Source organism: Podarcis tiliguerta (genome assembly GCF_965153285.1).
Source record: "Podarcis tiliguerta genome assembly, chromosome: 16".
Taxonomy (NCBI): domain Eukaryota; kingdom Metazoa; phylum Chordata; class Lepidosauria; order Squamata; family Lacertidae; genus Podarcis; species Podarcis tiliguerta.
Window position 1 is genome coordinate 3670806 of NC_139549.1, and position 17006 is coordinate 3687811.

Here is a 17006-nt window from a genome sequence, read left to right on the forward strand (position 1 = left end):
TATGCCTGGGGAAGAGAACTTGCGGTTCTCCAGATGCTGTTTGACTCCCAGCTCCCATCAGCCTCAGCCAGCCTGGAAAATCATCTGTGATGATGGGAGTTGTAGTCCAGCAACACCTGGACTGCCACAGGTTCCCCACCTCAGCAATATACACTTGATACACTCTTCTCTTGTTCCCAAAGAAAGGAAGAGTCAAACTCGACAAGAAGTGATTGGCTCTCCTGAAGTTTCCTCCCCACCCTACCCCTTTAGCCAAGGGGATGAATTAGATGAGGACCGTAGCCACTTGTTTCCCCCCAAACAATGTATTCCCAGTCTGAATCCACCACTTTTATAAAGCTGGTTGCAGATTAGCATTTGAAAAAGGAGGCGGTGTTGGAATGTAGAGATGGTGAGAAAATAGTCCAATTACAGTAAATTTCAGAAATCATTCCCTTTAAATGGCTGTTTAATTATTTCTATTAGAGGTGTCCTTTGATCTTTCATAGTGGTCACTGTCAGATGCACTGAATGATCTTACAATCCACATTTGTCGGCATGTGTCTCTTTCAGTATGGCTCTTCACAAAAAGTATGTATTGATCCAGGACAAAACATCTGCAATATAAAATGTGCATTTATGAATGCAATATCATAAACTTACCTGAGGATCTTCCTGGTTGGTGTAGACCTGTATTTAAAAGATAAACAACATAATCAGGACAATAGCAAATACAATACAGCATATGAACTATTAATTAATTTTGAAATGTGGACATGTATAAATATATATTAAACTTACCGCTAAGACGATTAATCTGAGCTATTTACCCAAAACAATAAAGAAAATAAATTAGAAATTAAAAGCATTATAGTGCGTTTACTATAATGAAAATTGCTAAGATGAATCTGTGAATGCACAGTTACTCACTAAAGATAAAACCATATTTAACTTACATATTTTTTCTGCAGTGCATCATAGCATCCCAGCATCCTGTAAAAATCATAAAATGCTACTGCTTCACACAAATATATGCATTTTGGGTTTTTTAATCCCATTCATCTATATCTATTGTGCAATTTTTCAATCCTGCTTTTATTCATTAAATGCTTACCATTATTTTATGGGCCTGACAAAGACAGCAATTGGATTCCTATTTACACTGAGTGAAATCCTCAACCACACACACACACACACACACACACACACACACACACACACCTTTCATCTCTAGCCAGCACCCTGAAGCCAAAATCTGCTTTGGCCACATCACTGTCCCTTAAATCTCTGAAATGCCTTCCTCTCTACTCCTGAATCCTGCACAAGCCCCTTTATCATTCCACTCTTCTCCCCAGAAAAATCCCCACCTACAGTATAACCATTTATCCTCCAGCTCTATCACTCTGAAATGTCTGAAGTTCTTCTGCTCTCTCTCAAATGACATTTTTGTTCTTCTCTTAGTCCTTCTGAAGCCTGGAACTGTTTCCCATCATGCCACCTCTCTTACTTCCTTTAAATTCTAGCCTTTCCATTCCCTCATCTGTACTATACATTTAAAGCAGTATCATACCATTTTAAACAGTCAAAGAGTCCAGTGAAATGTTCGCCTCACAGAGCTACAATTTCTAGAGTGGTTTAAATATCAATCTCTCTTTCCAGGCCAGGGAACTCTAAGAATCTCTGTGAGGGTTATGGCGGGACGGGGAGTCTCCTAACAATTCTCAGCACCCTTAATTACCGTAACTACAGTTCTAAGGATATTTTGGGTGAAGCTATGACTGTCTAAAGTGGTAGGTTACTGCTTTAAATATATAGTGCAGTGTTAGAAACTGAGATAAGAAAGCTAGGAGCTATATGGCACCTGAAATCTAGGTTATGGGTGCAACAAGGGAAAGTATTGGCATGTTATTTTTAATAACAAGAATACAAAGCTGGAAATGAACTGCAGCTAAAATATTATGTTCATTTTTCACATGGTCTAGTCCTTCCCCTGCCCACACCCCTAATATTCTTAAGAGCGTCTCATCTCCAGTCTTCAGAGAGTGGCTGGAAGTGGGGAGGAAAAGGTCCTCCTTTCCTTCCACTCTGCCGTTTTAATATGAAATCTTAGGCACAGTACTGCGCCCAGAGCTCAGAAACTGCTCACACTAATGAAATTCCCTGTTGCAAAATGCGTCTAGAACAACGGGAGTTTTGAACACTGGTATAGTGTGGATGGGGGCAGCACATAGTACTAAACCTAAGTACATATATGTCACCTATTGCACCCTTGTTCAAACCTGCCTCCATTTCCCTTCATCTGTTTTCTCATGTTGAATTACAGACTGTAAGCTCCCTGCGGTAAGGACCTATTCTCTAATTATTTGCAAAGTGGAAACCACAAAAAAAACCTACCATTTCACCAGCTGACTGGAGCTAGGGCAGTTTTTATCTTCCCGCAGTATTTTCACACAGAGGTCTTAAAATACAATCAAAATACATTTGATAAATCTTAACTACAACATTGATAACGCTATTATTGACAACTTTTTCTGTTCTTTACACAAGCACAGAATGGAAAGGGAGAATCACTCAACAGCAGTTTGCAACAATAACCCTGCACTTTCAAATAATTATTTGATTACATGTTTTTGCATATTTTAAGGATGGTCCTATGATGATTGCATGGTTTTATTGTTTTTTGAGATTGCACCTTGCTTTGGGATATTCTGCTGGAAAGCAGGTCACAAATGTTTATAAGTAAATACATAATAATAGCTTAAAGCTCAGGTACTTTTTCTGGGGTATCACTATGTAGCAACTTCTGAAGATCACAGTCTGGTGTGTTTATCAGCTACACTACAGAGAAAGTTTGCTCTTTTTGGAAAAGCCATTACCATCAATATATCTTGTTCCATATGCACTTTCTGGAAATATCCCTCTTAGGTAGGTAATGCAGGATACAGCTATTGCCAGCAGTCTTTTCACTAATACTAGAGATTGCTGCTCAGTTGATATTTTGTTGGGAAATATTATTGCACTCTAAAAGGTAAAGAAGAAAGAATTAAGAAGAGCATGGATTCAGATTAGCTCTACACATTCTTATGTCAATAAATATGCAAGTGCCTAACTCACTGCAACCTTCTGTGCATCATACTGAGTTGATCTAAACACAATGGTTACCATAAACATATAATTACTGGGGGGGGGGGACTTATTAAAGGGTAAGATAAATTAAATTTTTGAAATGGAACTATACCAGAGAGGTTCTTTGCTTCTGAGCAGTTGCCATATTTCCTGTTCTTTCTCAGTCACCTGTTGATAAAAAATGTTGTGTTAGTATATACAGTGTTTTGGTGAGAAATTCCAGTTTCTAAATTTAACATATGACTGATCATGTAAAAAGATTTGTTGCTCCTGGGAGTAGACTCTCTTTTTATAAAATACCCCACTTGGTTTAAAATGAACTCATTATTTATTTAATATGTATTTATATATTATTAAAATGCTTTATGTTGCCTCTAATATCACAGATGAAGAGTTTTAATAGTTTTAGACTATATTTTATTGGTTGTATTTTTTTCCTGCCGGGACCATACCTCTTCTGCCCTGCCCTGCCCGCTCCTTGAGGGTAGTAACCAGAGTTTGTTGAAATTAATGACCATGACTAGCTTCAATGTATTCATTTCCGTCTACTCTGAGTAGAACTGAGTTGGATACAACCCAGAGTGTTCTTGGCCTGGCTGAAATGTGTTTTTGACCCGTGACAACCATGCATGCCTCTTGCTTGCCTGGGTGAACGATAAAATCACGAGGGTTTTCATTTAACAGTTCAGCAGTATATAAATTTTATGGAATAAATAAATAGAGAATCATAGAATCAAGGGTCATCCAGTCCAACCCCCAGCAATGCAGGAATCTCAGCTAAAGCCTCCATGACAGATGGCCACCCAACCTCTGCTTAAAAACCTCCAAGGAAGGAGAAATGTGTGGGTCTGCGCAGGAAGACTCTTGTCTTTTTTGTGTGTGCAGAAACTACCCTACTGCTCAAAGGCAAGAGTCAGATCCGCTGCATGTTTGCCTCTGGCCCCACCACCCGCTATTGGCAGGGGCAATGCTAGGCTTTATTTCACCCAGGTCAAAGACCCAGTTTGGCACACACGACCCACACATTTACATCATAGCTGTCAACTTTCCCCTTTTCGTGCGAGGAATCCTATTCGGAAGAAGGGAATTTCCCTTTTAAAAGGGAAGCGTTGACAGCTATGATTTACGTACACATGCATGCACACAGGCTGGGGGCCTCGTTGGTGCCCTTCTGGAAGCTGCACCTGGGACAAAAAAAACCCAGCTAGAACCATAGCTATTTTCAGCTATTTTCATAGCTATTTTCAGATTTGAAAATAAGGGATCAGCACCCTCCCCTGTCCAGGGGACAGTCTATGGGATATCTAACAATCTGGGATAGCAGCGGGAAGCAGCGCTGGAATAAGGGAATTTCCAGCAAAAAAGGGAAGGTTGACAGCTATGGCTAGAAACCCCCCACACCCCCTGTAGCTTCCTGGAAAAAGGAACATGGCTCCTCTTTTCCATCTGGGCATTCATATTACCTCTTACATCAGGAATGTGGAAGCTTTGCTCCCTGCCATGGGCATAGCCAGGATTTATGTTGGGTGGGGAGAGAACAAAGCTATCTGTGCTGCAATTGTTCAGTTAGTTAAGGTTTTTAAAATTTATTTACTTGATTTAGCGTGGGGAGCAGCTGCGCCCGGCCCCAGATGTTGATGAACTACAACTCCCATCATCCTTAGCAAGCATGGTCAAAGACGAGGGGTGATGGGAGTTGTAGTCCAGCAAATATCGAGAGAGCCAAAGTTTCCCCAGTTTTCCCGATTGAAATTGTTCCCTCATCCCCTCCAGCTCCACTGAGGGAGGAAAAACAACGCTTGGTAGGGACGAGGGGAGCAAATTAGATCTGTAAGAAAAGTATAGGATGAGGGAAGGCTCGTCTCCCGCCGCATATTATCTACCAATCTCTGGGCATTAAGAGCCCAGCTGCAAAAGTCAACTGGGAAGTTTACGATAGAGATGGAGTGTAATATATAAAACGGGGGAAAGTTCAGGCGGAGAAGCACTCTCGAGAGACCACGTCTGACTTGAGGCGATTAAAAACAGCCAAGCCATGTAGCGCACGATGGGGCTTTTTTGCCGTGCGGGGTGGGGGCGATTTAGGACGGCAGTGCTTACAATAATAGTAGTAATTTTTATTTATACCCCGCCCTCCCCAGCAAGGCCGGGCTCAGGGCGGCTAACAAGCAGTAATAAAAACAAGTTATAAGCAGACGACCTCTCATTACATTAAATAAAAATCATTCAGGGATATTAATTTATTTAAAACAGACGCCCTTACATCATATATACAGACTGTAGTCTTTTATTTTAGTTTTAACTATTTGATAGCGATTCCCACGCGCTTTTCAAAATCCTTTTTCCTCTCAGCAAAAAGCGGGGATTTTTAGGCTCCTCGCGCGCGCGCCTCCCGCTTTCCCGCCTTTTTTCGCTCCTCCGACGTCGACGGTTTAACGGACGGCCGCCCTTCCCGCTCCGCCGCCTGAACTTTCCCGCCTTTTTTTACACCTCAGGCGACCCAACTCAGTCGCTCAGGGCAAAACCTATTCAGACTGAAGGGTGTACACTGTAAACAACAATATTTCTTTCCTTCCTTAGCTAACATTTTATTTACCCTCTCCAGAGTTACTTAATAAAGCCACACTTCTGTTTATTTCACCAAAATGGTCCCCATCTTATGGTAACTTTTAACGCTATCAGAAGCAAATCGCCACCAATCACTATTGTAATCTGGTGGTTTTTACCTTATCATAGATCTTAACTATTTTTGGGAGGTTTTAAATAGGTTGTGTTTTTTTTAAAAAAAACCCTGAAACTTTCATTGTCTTATTCTTCTAAACTGCTTTGAGGTTCATTCATTTTTACAATCAAGCGACATAAATCTCATAAAATCAAAAAAATAATTATTACTGGGTTGCATTCAATGCTAGTTCTTTTCAGAGCAGGCCCATTGAAGTTAATAGACCTAACTTGCTTCCATCAATTTCAACGGCTCTACTCTTGAAGGGAGAGGGGAACGGTTAATCATTAATATTATCTACACATAGTAAATTCCGGCACTCTGCTAGGATGGTTACACAAGCTCAAACCCAAAAATGCAGTTATTTGCAAAGTCTAAATCAGACAGGTCAGGAGGCCGTTTCCTGTCTAACCAGCTATCTGAAACTGCTGATGTTAGTTACAGGTCAGAAGGTCGTTTCCTGCCTAGCCAAAAACTGCTGTCAACTAAAAACCACTAGCAAGATGTTTCCTGCTTTGCTTCTGCTTTAAGTAATGCAAGATAAGAAGAGATACGAAGGGAATGCTTAGCTAGCAAAAGAATACACGTGTACAAGGAGGTGGGAGGGGGTGCTTACTGAGCAGAGGAAATGCTTAACCAGCAGAAGAAGTGCTTAGCTAGCAGCCTTAGCCAGCAAATATAGATGTGCCATATAAGGAATAAGTTGGAAACTTGCCAGCTGATTGGGGAAGTTTTGGGGGGAGGTCTGGGAGGTGGGTAAATACTCTAAAGTATAAGAAGGCTTGCAGATGCGTATTGCTGGACAGTCAGATTTCAGAAACTATATTCTGCTGACTGTCTCTGTGCACAGATTTGCAATAAAACTCTTTTCTCCAAAGAAGAAACTTTCCTGGAATTTTTTTATTCTCTTCTCGGTCCTGGGGACGCGGGTAAGCAATTCTCTGGCAAAGTAAAGGGCATAAGCCTACAGCTTGGTGCGTTGGCCGGGAATTGCCCCACCCCAAGGGGGCCGGGAAGAGCCAGGCTCGACCAGGTGAACAGCTCGGACCGGAGTTTGCAGGCTTCAGCGCGCACCCTACTGATTCGTGGGGGAAACCGGCCACACCGCTCCTGAGTAGGGACCTCGGTCGAGGGAGGAAAGAGGACTGGCCAGGAGGGAATCCGCAGCGGAAAACGGTAAGCCCAAGGGACAGGGCGTGGGCCCCAAGGAAAAGGGGGGCGAGGTCTGATCAAGCCTCACCTGGTTGTGCAGAGGGCCGCCAGTAAGGTTGGGTACAAGGGAAACAGAGGGGAGAACTGGCCGATTGCAGTAGTTTGCCGCCAGTAAGGTTGGGTAAAAGGGAAACAGAGGGGAAGTTGTATTGGTGTGTTTTGTGTGTTGCATGTTGAAATTATAATGGTGTGATTTGTATGTTATATGTTGCATGTCAGATACTCCAGTGACTGAATTGTTGTCAAGTGTGGGTCGGGGCCTAGCGTTCCCCTTGGCCGAGCGATTGCAGGGTTGTGCGTTTTCTGCCAGGGCGACCTCGTGCAGACCACAATCTGTATCGTGTGAACTGTGAAAGAATTTACAGCCCAGTCAGGTGCGGAGTATCTGAAAAAAAAAAAAAAAAAAAAAAAATGGGGTCTGGGGCAAGCCAATGTAGTCCTCTGGAATGTTTTTTAAAGAACTGGAAAGCGGCCACAAAGCATGATGATTGGGGAATCAGATTGCGAAAACAGAGAATGAGGACATTATGTGAAGTTGACTGGCCCGCACAAACTAATTGGCCGTCAGGAGGAAGCTTTGATTTGCAACTAATCAGCCCATTATACCAGAACATATTGAATGTCCACCCCGACCAAATCCCTTACATTTCTACTTGGAAAACCAATGTAGAAAAGAATCCACCGTGGTTGAAAGCCTGCCAAGGCGACGCCCCACGAAATACAATTTGTACAGTTCGACCGGCAGGGAAGGCAGAAAAGCCCCCGGTGATACCAGACCCAGAAGATGAGGAGGGGGGAATCATCAAACCGCCACCACCCTATGCTCCACCAACTGCCCCTCTAGCAATTCCCCCAGGCCCAGGTCCCCAAGCACCGGGAGGAGCTAGCCCCCAGCCTGAACCCCCCAAGGCTGATGAATCAGAAGAGGAAGAAGAGGATGATGAGGAATTTGTAAAGGGATTGGTTGAGTTAGCAAAGAAGGGAAGAGAGTGGACTCAGTATCAGTCTTTGAGATTGCAACAGTATGTACAACCCTATGCGGAAAAAGTGGATGTTAGCCCCCACGTGTTGGCTGCAGCAGGATGCTCCTCAACACAAGGGAAGAAATGGCAGAAGGAATGGATAGAAGCAGCAACCAGGGCAGCCTTCCATAAGTCCCATGAGGCACAGAAAAAGGGTGGGGTCGGAGTAATGCCCCTCCGAAGGGTTTATGACCCACCGGGACCTCCAGGGCCTGGTGGGGCGGAGGCACCACGGACCTACACGGTCCAGCATATACCCTTTTCAAGTGCAGATGTTTGTAATTGGAGAAATCAAAATCCTTCCTTTGAGGAGAATCCAGCTAAAATTATAAAATTGTTTGAAGGGATTTTTAAAACCTATAATCCCACTTTTGATGATGTGCAGTATTTGATGGATGCGCTGCTAACCACAGAAGAAACTAGGCGAATCCATGTTGAAGCTCGAGTACACATGAGAGCACAGGGAACACCGGATCCAGACATTATAACAGGATACCCTGATAGTACCCCGAATTGGAATTATCAGACTGCTGATGGCCAGAAAACCCTCACTACCTACCGCCAGAACGTATTAAATGGTATGAGAAGGGCAGCCAGGAAACCCACCAACTTTGTGAAGGTCAGAGAGGTAGTGCAGGGGAATGAAGAGGCCCCAGGGGCTTACCTGGAACGCCTGAAGGAAGCCTACCGTCAGTATACTCCTGTAGACCCAGATGAGGCTGCCAACGCCCTTATTGTAAAGGCTGCTTTTGTAGCTCAGGCAGCGCCCGATGTCCGCCGAAAAATTCAAAAACACGAGGGGTTCATGGGCCACACCCTTGAGTGGATGTTAGAACTGGCTCAAACCACTTACAATCAGAGGGAAGAAGAGGAACAAAAGAAAAAGGAGAAGTATCAAGCAAAGAAGTTGATGGCATTACAGGCCACCGCACCCATCCCTCAGAAAAGAGGAAGTGCCCGGGGAGGAGGGCAAGGCCGCCTGGGGAGGAATCAGTGCGCCATCTGCCGGCAGGAAGGGCACTGGAAAGGAGAATGCCCACAGGCCCACTTAGGAGGGAGAGGACGAGGAGAACGAGCCCCAGGCCCAACCCCCAGGGGACCTGGACAGGAACTGAGACCTTGGTCATCGACAAATGCCAGCAGGGGTAGAGGACGTGGACAGGGACCTCCCTGGTACCCCTCAGCCCAAAGGCAGCCCGGCATGATGAGCCTGAGAGAGGAGGAAGAATACTAGGACAGACCGGGCCCAGCTGCTTTAGGTTCCCGTGAGCCCATGGTCAAAATACAAACAGGGAACCAAACTATCCCCTTTATGGTTGACACAGGAGCCGCCCACTCTGTTTTGCCAGTACCAGTGTCCAAGCCCACCAAGCAAACAATTAACATAATAGGAGCTACAGGCAAATCACAAAGAGCCCCATTCCTGCAATCTGTTGTCTGTCGCCTGGGTGGCCAAGTAGTCCAACACAAGTTTTTATATATACCAGAGTGTCCCATCCCATTATTGGGCCGAGACCTGCTATCAAAATTGCAAGCCCAGATTTCCTTTCAACCGACAGGAGAAGTGACAATGACTACAGGGCAAACAGGAGAGCTTTCCTTAGAAGTACCCTTAAGGGAACACTGGCGCTTAATGATGGTAAAAGAAGAGGAGGGGATTATTCCAGAAGACCTCCTGCAAAAAGTAAACCCTGGTGTATGGGCAGAAGGCAACCCGCCCGGAATGGCAAAGAACATCCCACCTATAATAGTCAAGCCCAAACCATTCGCCAACCCTGTGGCTGTGAACCAGTACCCTATCCCCCGGCGAGCTGCAGAAGGAGTATGGGTACATTTGGAACGGTTACTTCGCCATGGCATCCTGAGGCAGTGTCAATCTCAGTGGAACACCCCACTCTTGCCGGTGAAGAAGGAAGATAACTCGTATCGTCCGGTCCAAGACCTCCGATTGGTCAACCAAGCCGTGGAAACCCTCCACCCCAATGTGCCCAATCCTTACACACTGTTGAGTTTAATACCTCCTACTGCCTGCTATTTCACGGTACTGGACTTGAAGGATGCATTCTTCTGCTGCCGTCTGGCAGAGGAAAGTCAGCCCCTGTTTGCATTTCAATGGATGGATCCAGGAACAGGCACCAAGGTGCAATATACGTGGACGAGGCTTCCACAAGGTTTCAAGAATTCCTTATGGAAAGAGAGAGGTTTGCTTACCTCCAGAGGAAACCAGGTGGCCCACCCACAAGCTTTGTTGAACCTTCTGGATGCTGTATGGGAGCCTGAAGCGGTAGCGGTTATCCATTGTTATGGACACACAACTGGACCAGGGGAAGTGGCCAGAGGAAATCGATTGGCAGACAAAGTGGCCAAGGAAGCAGCTCGGGAACTAGCCCCCATCCCGGTTATCGGAGCACTAGTCCCAGAAGAGATTTTAAGCACCGCTGACAAGCCAGCTTATACCAAGCAGGAAAAGGACACTGCAGACGCCCAGGAACTGACATTGACCAAAGAAGGATGGTACCTTACCCCTGATGACAGGATATGGATTCCAGAGTCTCTTTCGCGGCAAATAATTCAGAGGTACCATGATTCAACCCACATAGGACCCGATGCTACAACCAAGCAGCTGGAAAAATGCTTCTATATAGCCCACCTCTACCAACTGGCAGCCCAGATTTCCAGGAAATGCCTGCTGTGTCAGAAGAATAATCCCAGAGCCGGACCACTGGCTCCCCCAGGGATTCAGCACAGTGGAACGGCACCTATGGAAGATCTTGTCGTGGACTTTACTGAATTACCCCGTTGTGGACTGCACCGCTACCTGCTGGTAGCAGTGTGCACCTACACCGGATGGGTCGAAGCATGGCCCACAAAGACTGAAAAGGCATTTGAAGTAACCAGGTGCCTGCTTAGGGAAATCATCCCTCGCTATGGATTGCCAAGGTCCATAGGATCTGATAATGGACCAGCATTTGTTCATGCAATCCTACAGGGGCTGGCAAAAGCGCTCCAGATCAACTGGAAGCTGCATACTGCTTATAGACCCCAGAGTTCTGGAAAAGTAGAGAGAATGAACAGAACTCTAAAGAATCAGCTGTCCAAGCTGACACAGGAAACCGGGTCTAATTGGGTGGCCATGTTGCCCTTGGCATTACTCAGGGTCCGCAGTCTTCCGTCAAAACGGACCCACTTGTCATCTTTTGAAGTTCTGTTTGGGAGACCAGTCCCATATGTTAGAATGTTAAATCCGTATGTTAGCCAAGATGTGCAACTGAATAATTATGTACAGTCACTCTCCCGAGTTCTTTCTTATCTCAACAGGTGGACCCAGGCTCGCACCCCATGTGTGTTGACTGAACCGTTCCATCAGTTCGAGCCAGGTGATGAAGTGTGGGTGAAAGACTGGCAGCGAGCCCCCCTACAGCCCTGCTGGAGGGGACCATACACCGTGCTACTCTCTACTCCTACTGCTGTGAAGGTTGCCGGCATCACCCCGTGGGTCCACCATACTCGAGTGAAGAAAGCCATCTCGGATTGGACAGTAACACCAGATCCAGAGAACTCCCTTCGGCTGACCATCTCCAGACGCCTGGCAGACGACCGCTCTGCTGATATCACACCGGAAGCTGATATCTCAACGCACAGCTGAAGAATTGGATGGGAGGGGCGCCCGCGGGCAGCGTCCCCAACTCCGTGCCAGGACTAACCCAGGAAGCTCACCAGGACATTTAATATTTCCATAGGGACTTTCTCTTTTCTTTTTGTTATCTGCTTTATGTCCCACAGCCCTGACCCCACTGAGCCATACCGCATTTATTGGCCTGATGGACTCTGCTACGACTGGTTCGTCTTACCGGTGGTAAGAGATGGTGTGCTCTATGGCTATTGGAAACTGGGATTTGATGAGATTGCCGTCTTAAAACACCCCACTGCCCTGTTGTGGCTCCTCTCCCACACCACTGTCCGGCATGCGTGAATCGTGCTCATACGGGAAGTTGCAGAGACGCTCGAACTCTATCGAGTTCTGGACCGCTTTTGCTGTTGTGGGAGGGTAGTCAACTGTTATATGGGAGGTAGAGCACTGTACCAACCTCATTTGATAGACCAGGTCCTACTCTTAATGCAGGCGATAGATGGGACGGAACCTATCTTAATGCAAGTATTGCAGGGGTGGGAGCCTTAACCAGGTGTGCATTGAAATTGCTCAACAAGTGGTTCAATCCACCCATCAGGGTTAGCAGAAAAGTTGACCCACGTAGTGGGAGCATCAGCTCACCAGTGGACTCTCATCCTTGAGGCTCAACAGATAGTCGGGCACAAATATCAGTGAGCTCTTCAACAATGAGCACACCCCCTGAATATTGGTGGGAGGAACCATGGAAGGATTGGGGTTGGTGGATAGGGGTTATCTCAACCGCTCTTGTCATATGGATGTGTGTTTTCTTTTGCTGGCATGAGCGTCACCGATTTTGTGGGAGGGAACAACCAGCCCCCATCCCCTTGACCCTTCTGGTACTAGCCCTACTTGGGTTGGGTCTGGGAGATGACTCACATATACGGAAAACCGGCCGGTCAGAGCCCTATCATCAGATTTGGAGTAATAATACCTATGTTAGAGATATAGATCGTTTCTCTTCTATGCTTAATCTTTCTGAATGCTGGGTTTGTATGCATATCCCTCCACAATTTAAGAAGCCTGGCATACTACTGCATAGTATTCCAATAAATGAGTCATTTAGAATTAGTAATCTTATGTCAGATGGTCGCACCTATTCACCCCCAGTGTTTCTGTCACTCATGGAACAGGCACCTCGTTGTCTCCGTTTCAATCATAACAGCAGCAATTTTTTAGGTCACTATCCATATTGCAATTGGACTTATGAGTATATTAACGGATCCTCCTGCTTCCAAAAAGGTACTTCCATTTATGATGCTATGTGTGTCGATTTTTATACTTGGTTTACCTGGATGACGGCGCGCAGCAGATCTAACTGCCTGCTCCAGTCTGATTTGTGGTTGCTCTGCGGCACAAGAGCCTACAAAGCAATCCCCTCTGCCTTTTCTGGAACCTGTACTTTAGGAGTAGTCGTACCCCTGGTGTATAAGATGGATAAGCTCCCAACAGTCCGTCTGCGTAACAAAAGGGACGCGAAATCACCTATTAACCAGTATACCGGCACAGCCATCTCTAGGTCCCTTCTACCCCCTTTGGGTGTAGCCATGAATTACCGGGATCTGCATAGATTGGCAAACTGGACCGAGGCTTTGTTTAACTCCACCATCTCGGCCTTAAAAGCAATTAATAAGGAAATGTCAGAGATAAGGGAGGTAGTCCTTCAAAATCGTTACGCTTTGGATGTAGTCCTTGCCTCTAAGGGCGGAGTTTGTGCCTTAATTCATTCCCATTGCTGCATGTACATTTCAGACCAGTCAGCAAATATTTCAGCCACCATCAACCACATGGAAACAATGATAGCTGAAAACCCGCTGAAAGCCACAGGGAGTGATGCATGGGGTTGGATGTATTCCTGGCTCCCTGATGGCAGTTGGCTCAGGAATGTTATAGTATTATTAGCAGGACCTCTATTAATCCTTTTGCTTCTTTGCCTCTGTATCCCCTGCTTATTGCAATGCTTGCAGCAAATGATGCAAAGACTCCTGTCACGGAAGCTAGGACCCACAGTCATCGCTGTGATGAGGGAGTATAGGCCCATACCCCAGAACGCACCTAAGTATTAGGTTGTTCAGAAGAAGAGGAGGGAGTGAAGGGAGAGGGGAACGGTTAATCATTAATATTATCTACACATAGTAAATTCCGGCACTCTGCTAGGATGGTTACACAAGCTCAAACCCAAAAATGCAGTTATTTGCAAAGTCTAAATCAGACAGGTCAGGAGGCCGTTTCCTGTCTAACCAGCTATCTGAAACTGCTGATGTTAGTTACAGGTCAGAAGGTCGTTTCCTGCCTAGCCAAAAACTGCTGTCAACTAAAAACCACTAGCAAGATGTTTCCTGCTTTGCTTCTGCTTTAAGTAATGCAAGATAAGAAGAGATACGAAGGGAATGCTTAGCTAGCAAAAGAATACACGTGTACAAGGAGGTGGGAGGGGGTGCTTACTGAGCAGAGGAAATGCTTAACCAGCAGAAGAAGTGCTTAGCTAGCAGCCTTAGCCAGCAAATATAGATGTGCCATATAAGGAATAAGTTGGAAACTTGCCAGCTGATTGGGGAAGTTTTGGGGGGAGGTCTGGGAGGTGGGTAAATACTCTAAAGTATAAGAAGGCTTGCAGATGCGTATTGCTGGACAGTCAGATTTCAGAAACTATATTCTGCTGACTGTCTCTGTGCACAGATTTGCAATAAAACTCTTTTCTCCAAAGAAGAAACTTTCCTGGAATTTTTTTATTCTCTTCTCGGTCCTGGGGACGCGGGTAAGCAATTCTCTGGCAAAGTAAAGGGCATAAGCCTACACTCTGAGTAGAACTTGAACTGGCTACAACCCCTTATTGTTTAAAATAGTTCCTTAACAGAAGTGGGATGTAAGTATAAAATGGCATTGTTCTTTGAAACCATGTCTCACTTAAAAGAAATATCACCTTTTTCTCCCCACCCCCAGCTCTATGCCTTTCTATAATTGTCTGGCAGGCAGAAATTCTCTGGGTGAAGCTTTCCCCAACCAGTTAACATCTTCATGACAGGAAAAGCGGAGCCTTTTTTAAATTTCATGCCAGGCATGGTTTTAAAAGCACACAGAATATTTTTTCGGTGGAGAGGCGCTGCAGCCCCCTCTTAGACAAGGGAAAATACACTTTAAAGGACATATATGTGTACACTTTATGCCCACATACTCAGAGGGACTGCCCTCAACCTCCTTCATGGCTAATAAGTTTGCAAACTGACCAGAAAAAATATATATAGCAGCTTCTTCTCCACCTTTAACAGAAATCAGAATGTGACATTTTTCATGGCATGGAATTCAAATGATTTTAGCCCTAGCTACAGATCAAATTGCTGCTCAATACAACCCTACCCTAGGTCTGATATAGATATAGACAGCAATTATTTTATAAAGTCAAGAGTAGTTGAATAGGAGATGGGCTGTGCTGGTTGAGTACCCTATAAGGCCTTCCTTGTATCTGTGTGTCCAAGTTGGCCAGTTTCCCGCTGGTGAATTTAAAAAGCACTCTGCGCGTCCTCAGAGGATATTTCCTCAATTACCTTCGTACCTCCTCTGCTAAACTGACATTGAAAACAGGGCAAAGTCAAGTACGGCTCTTTCATGCCACAGCCTCCACAAAGAAAGCCTTTTCACACATATTTTTGAAGGAACAGGGTTAATGTCTAAACCCGGGGAGTATAAAAGGGTGTTAGAGAGTATAGAGAGATATATGGTAGATGTGAAGAGGGAAATTTATCCAAGAACTGTTCCTCAGAGATGCTGAATGAAGAGGAGAGTGCTCAGTTTTCTTTACTGTGAGGCATTAGAGCTCAAAGTTGTTTAAAAGTTAGTTTAACCTGGAATTCCATGTGTCTAGAGTGGCTGTGATTATTCAGTGGTGTTCAAATGTACTTTATTATTCCTTAACACTGTGCAACGGCCAAATCTGGGAACTGAAAGTATGTCCTGGCAAATGTGTCGTATGTTCAGAATGAAGTGAAGGCATTAGCTGGCAATAGCTATATACGTCCTTGAAAAACATAGCTTGACCTTTGCAATGCACACACATCCCTTAAAAATTCCCGGGAGTAACAGCCCATGTTATTTTGCAGCCTGATGTGGAATGGCCAATGGCACCTTCCATACCAAGTCAAGGTGCATGATCCCAAAGGCCAACCAGGATATTGTGGCACCTGGGGCAGAAAATCCCACAAAAATAATAGAATTGTAGGGTTGGAAGGGACCACAAGGGTCATCTAGTCCAATCCCCTGCAATGCAGGATAATAAACAACAATATGTTGTCCTTTCATAACACTTTGAGTCACTTTACCCAATGGTAGAGCCGTCCCTGATTCCAGGTTCTTTCATGAACTTTTGCTAGGGGTGTGGCCCTTCAAGTCTCTCTATCTGGCCCTCAGAACTTTCCCCAGGCCACATACACTCAATAGCCCTGTTTTTGCACCTTGGGTGTTTTTGCTTCTGGAAATGTGTCTTTGAACAGCAATAATGCCTCTTCCTTACCTGGATGGAGGATAGAGAGGTGTTAAGTGTAGACACTAAAGTCTATTGTGCAAAAGTAATATTTACATGTGCTGTCCCACCCACTTTTGCCGCTGGTCATGTTCACTACTTGGAGTTCAAGACGCTGAAATTCCCTTCAGCTCAACAACTTTGGGGTAAACTTCAGTATTAAAAAAGCACACAACTTTGGGGTCAAATTCATCAAATCTGGCCCTCTTTGAAAAAAGTTTGGTCACCCCTGGAATCTTTCCTGCCTTTTTCCTCCACTCCCTCACTGTAAATTCCAACCAGGTTGAAAGGTTGTTTGCATGCAACTAAAATAATCACCACCACCACCACCCTTTCCTGCTGAGTTGGCATTTTATTCACCCACTCCAGAATTATGGTATGTAATAAATCCGCATTTCTGCCTTTTCCACCAAGATGGTTCCAACTAAAGTGGCCTTAACCCACATCAAAAACAAATAATCATCAAGTATTAGTATTATTGCAATAGTCCATAACCCTTTCTCTGGGCCTCAGAACTTTCCTCAGGCCACACTCGTGCACTGGCCCTGTTTTTGCACTTTGGGTGTTTTTGCCTGGCCGCAAATGTGTCTTTGAACAGCAAAAATGCCTCTTGATTATCTGGATGGAAAAATTTAAGTGTAGAAACTGTAGCCTACTGTGCAAAGGTAACATTTGCATGTCTTGCCCTGCCCACTTTTGCCTCTTGCCAATGCTCACTACTGGTATATGGCCTTTAATGGTTATGCAGAAGGAAATGTG

General features: G+C 45.0%; 1 protein-coding gene across 7 annotated transcripts in view; it reads right to left on the reverse strand.

Moving 5' to 3' along the window:
- HORMAD1 (HORMA domain containing 1) overlaps positions 1 to 16967 on the reverse strand; it is a 26155-nt gene extending 9188 nt beyond the window's left edge. Inside the window, exons 1-10 of one of the 7 annotated variants that reach the window (XM_083416700.1) lie at positions 16514 to 16967; positions 14764 to 16378; positions 14529 to 14696; positions 5369 to 6081; positions 3218 to 3273; positions 2856 to 3000; positions 2374 to 2437; positions 936 to 972; positions 781 to 801; positions 643 to 669 (exon numbers count right to left, since the gene is read on the reverse strand). In XM_083416700.1, coding sequence (XP_083272826.1) covers positions 643 to 669; positions 781 to 801; positions 936 to 972; positions 2374 to 2437; positions 2856 to 3000; positions 3218 to 3250 — 327 coding nt within the window. In that variant the 5' untranslated portion in view covers positions 3251 to 3273; positions 5369 to 6081; positions 14529 to 14696; positions 14764 to 16378; positions 16514 to 16967. Of the gene's footprint in view, positions 1 to 642; positions 670 to 780; positions 802 to 935; positions 973 to 2373; positions 2438 to 2855; positions 3001 to 3217; positions 3274 to 3557; positions 3672 to 4575; positions 4665 to 5368; positions 6082 to 14528; positions 14697 to 14763; positions 16379 to 16513 lie in introns of those variants that run through there. The other 6 variants (XM_083416703.1, XM_083416702.1, XM_083416704.1 and 3 more) reach the window with 6 other exon arrangements.
- Between the last annotated feature and the right edge of the window lie 39 nt (positions 16968 to 17006).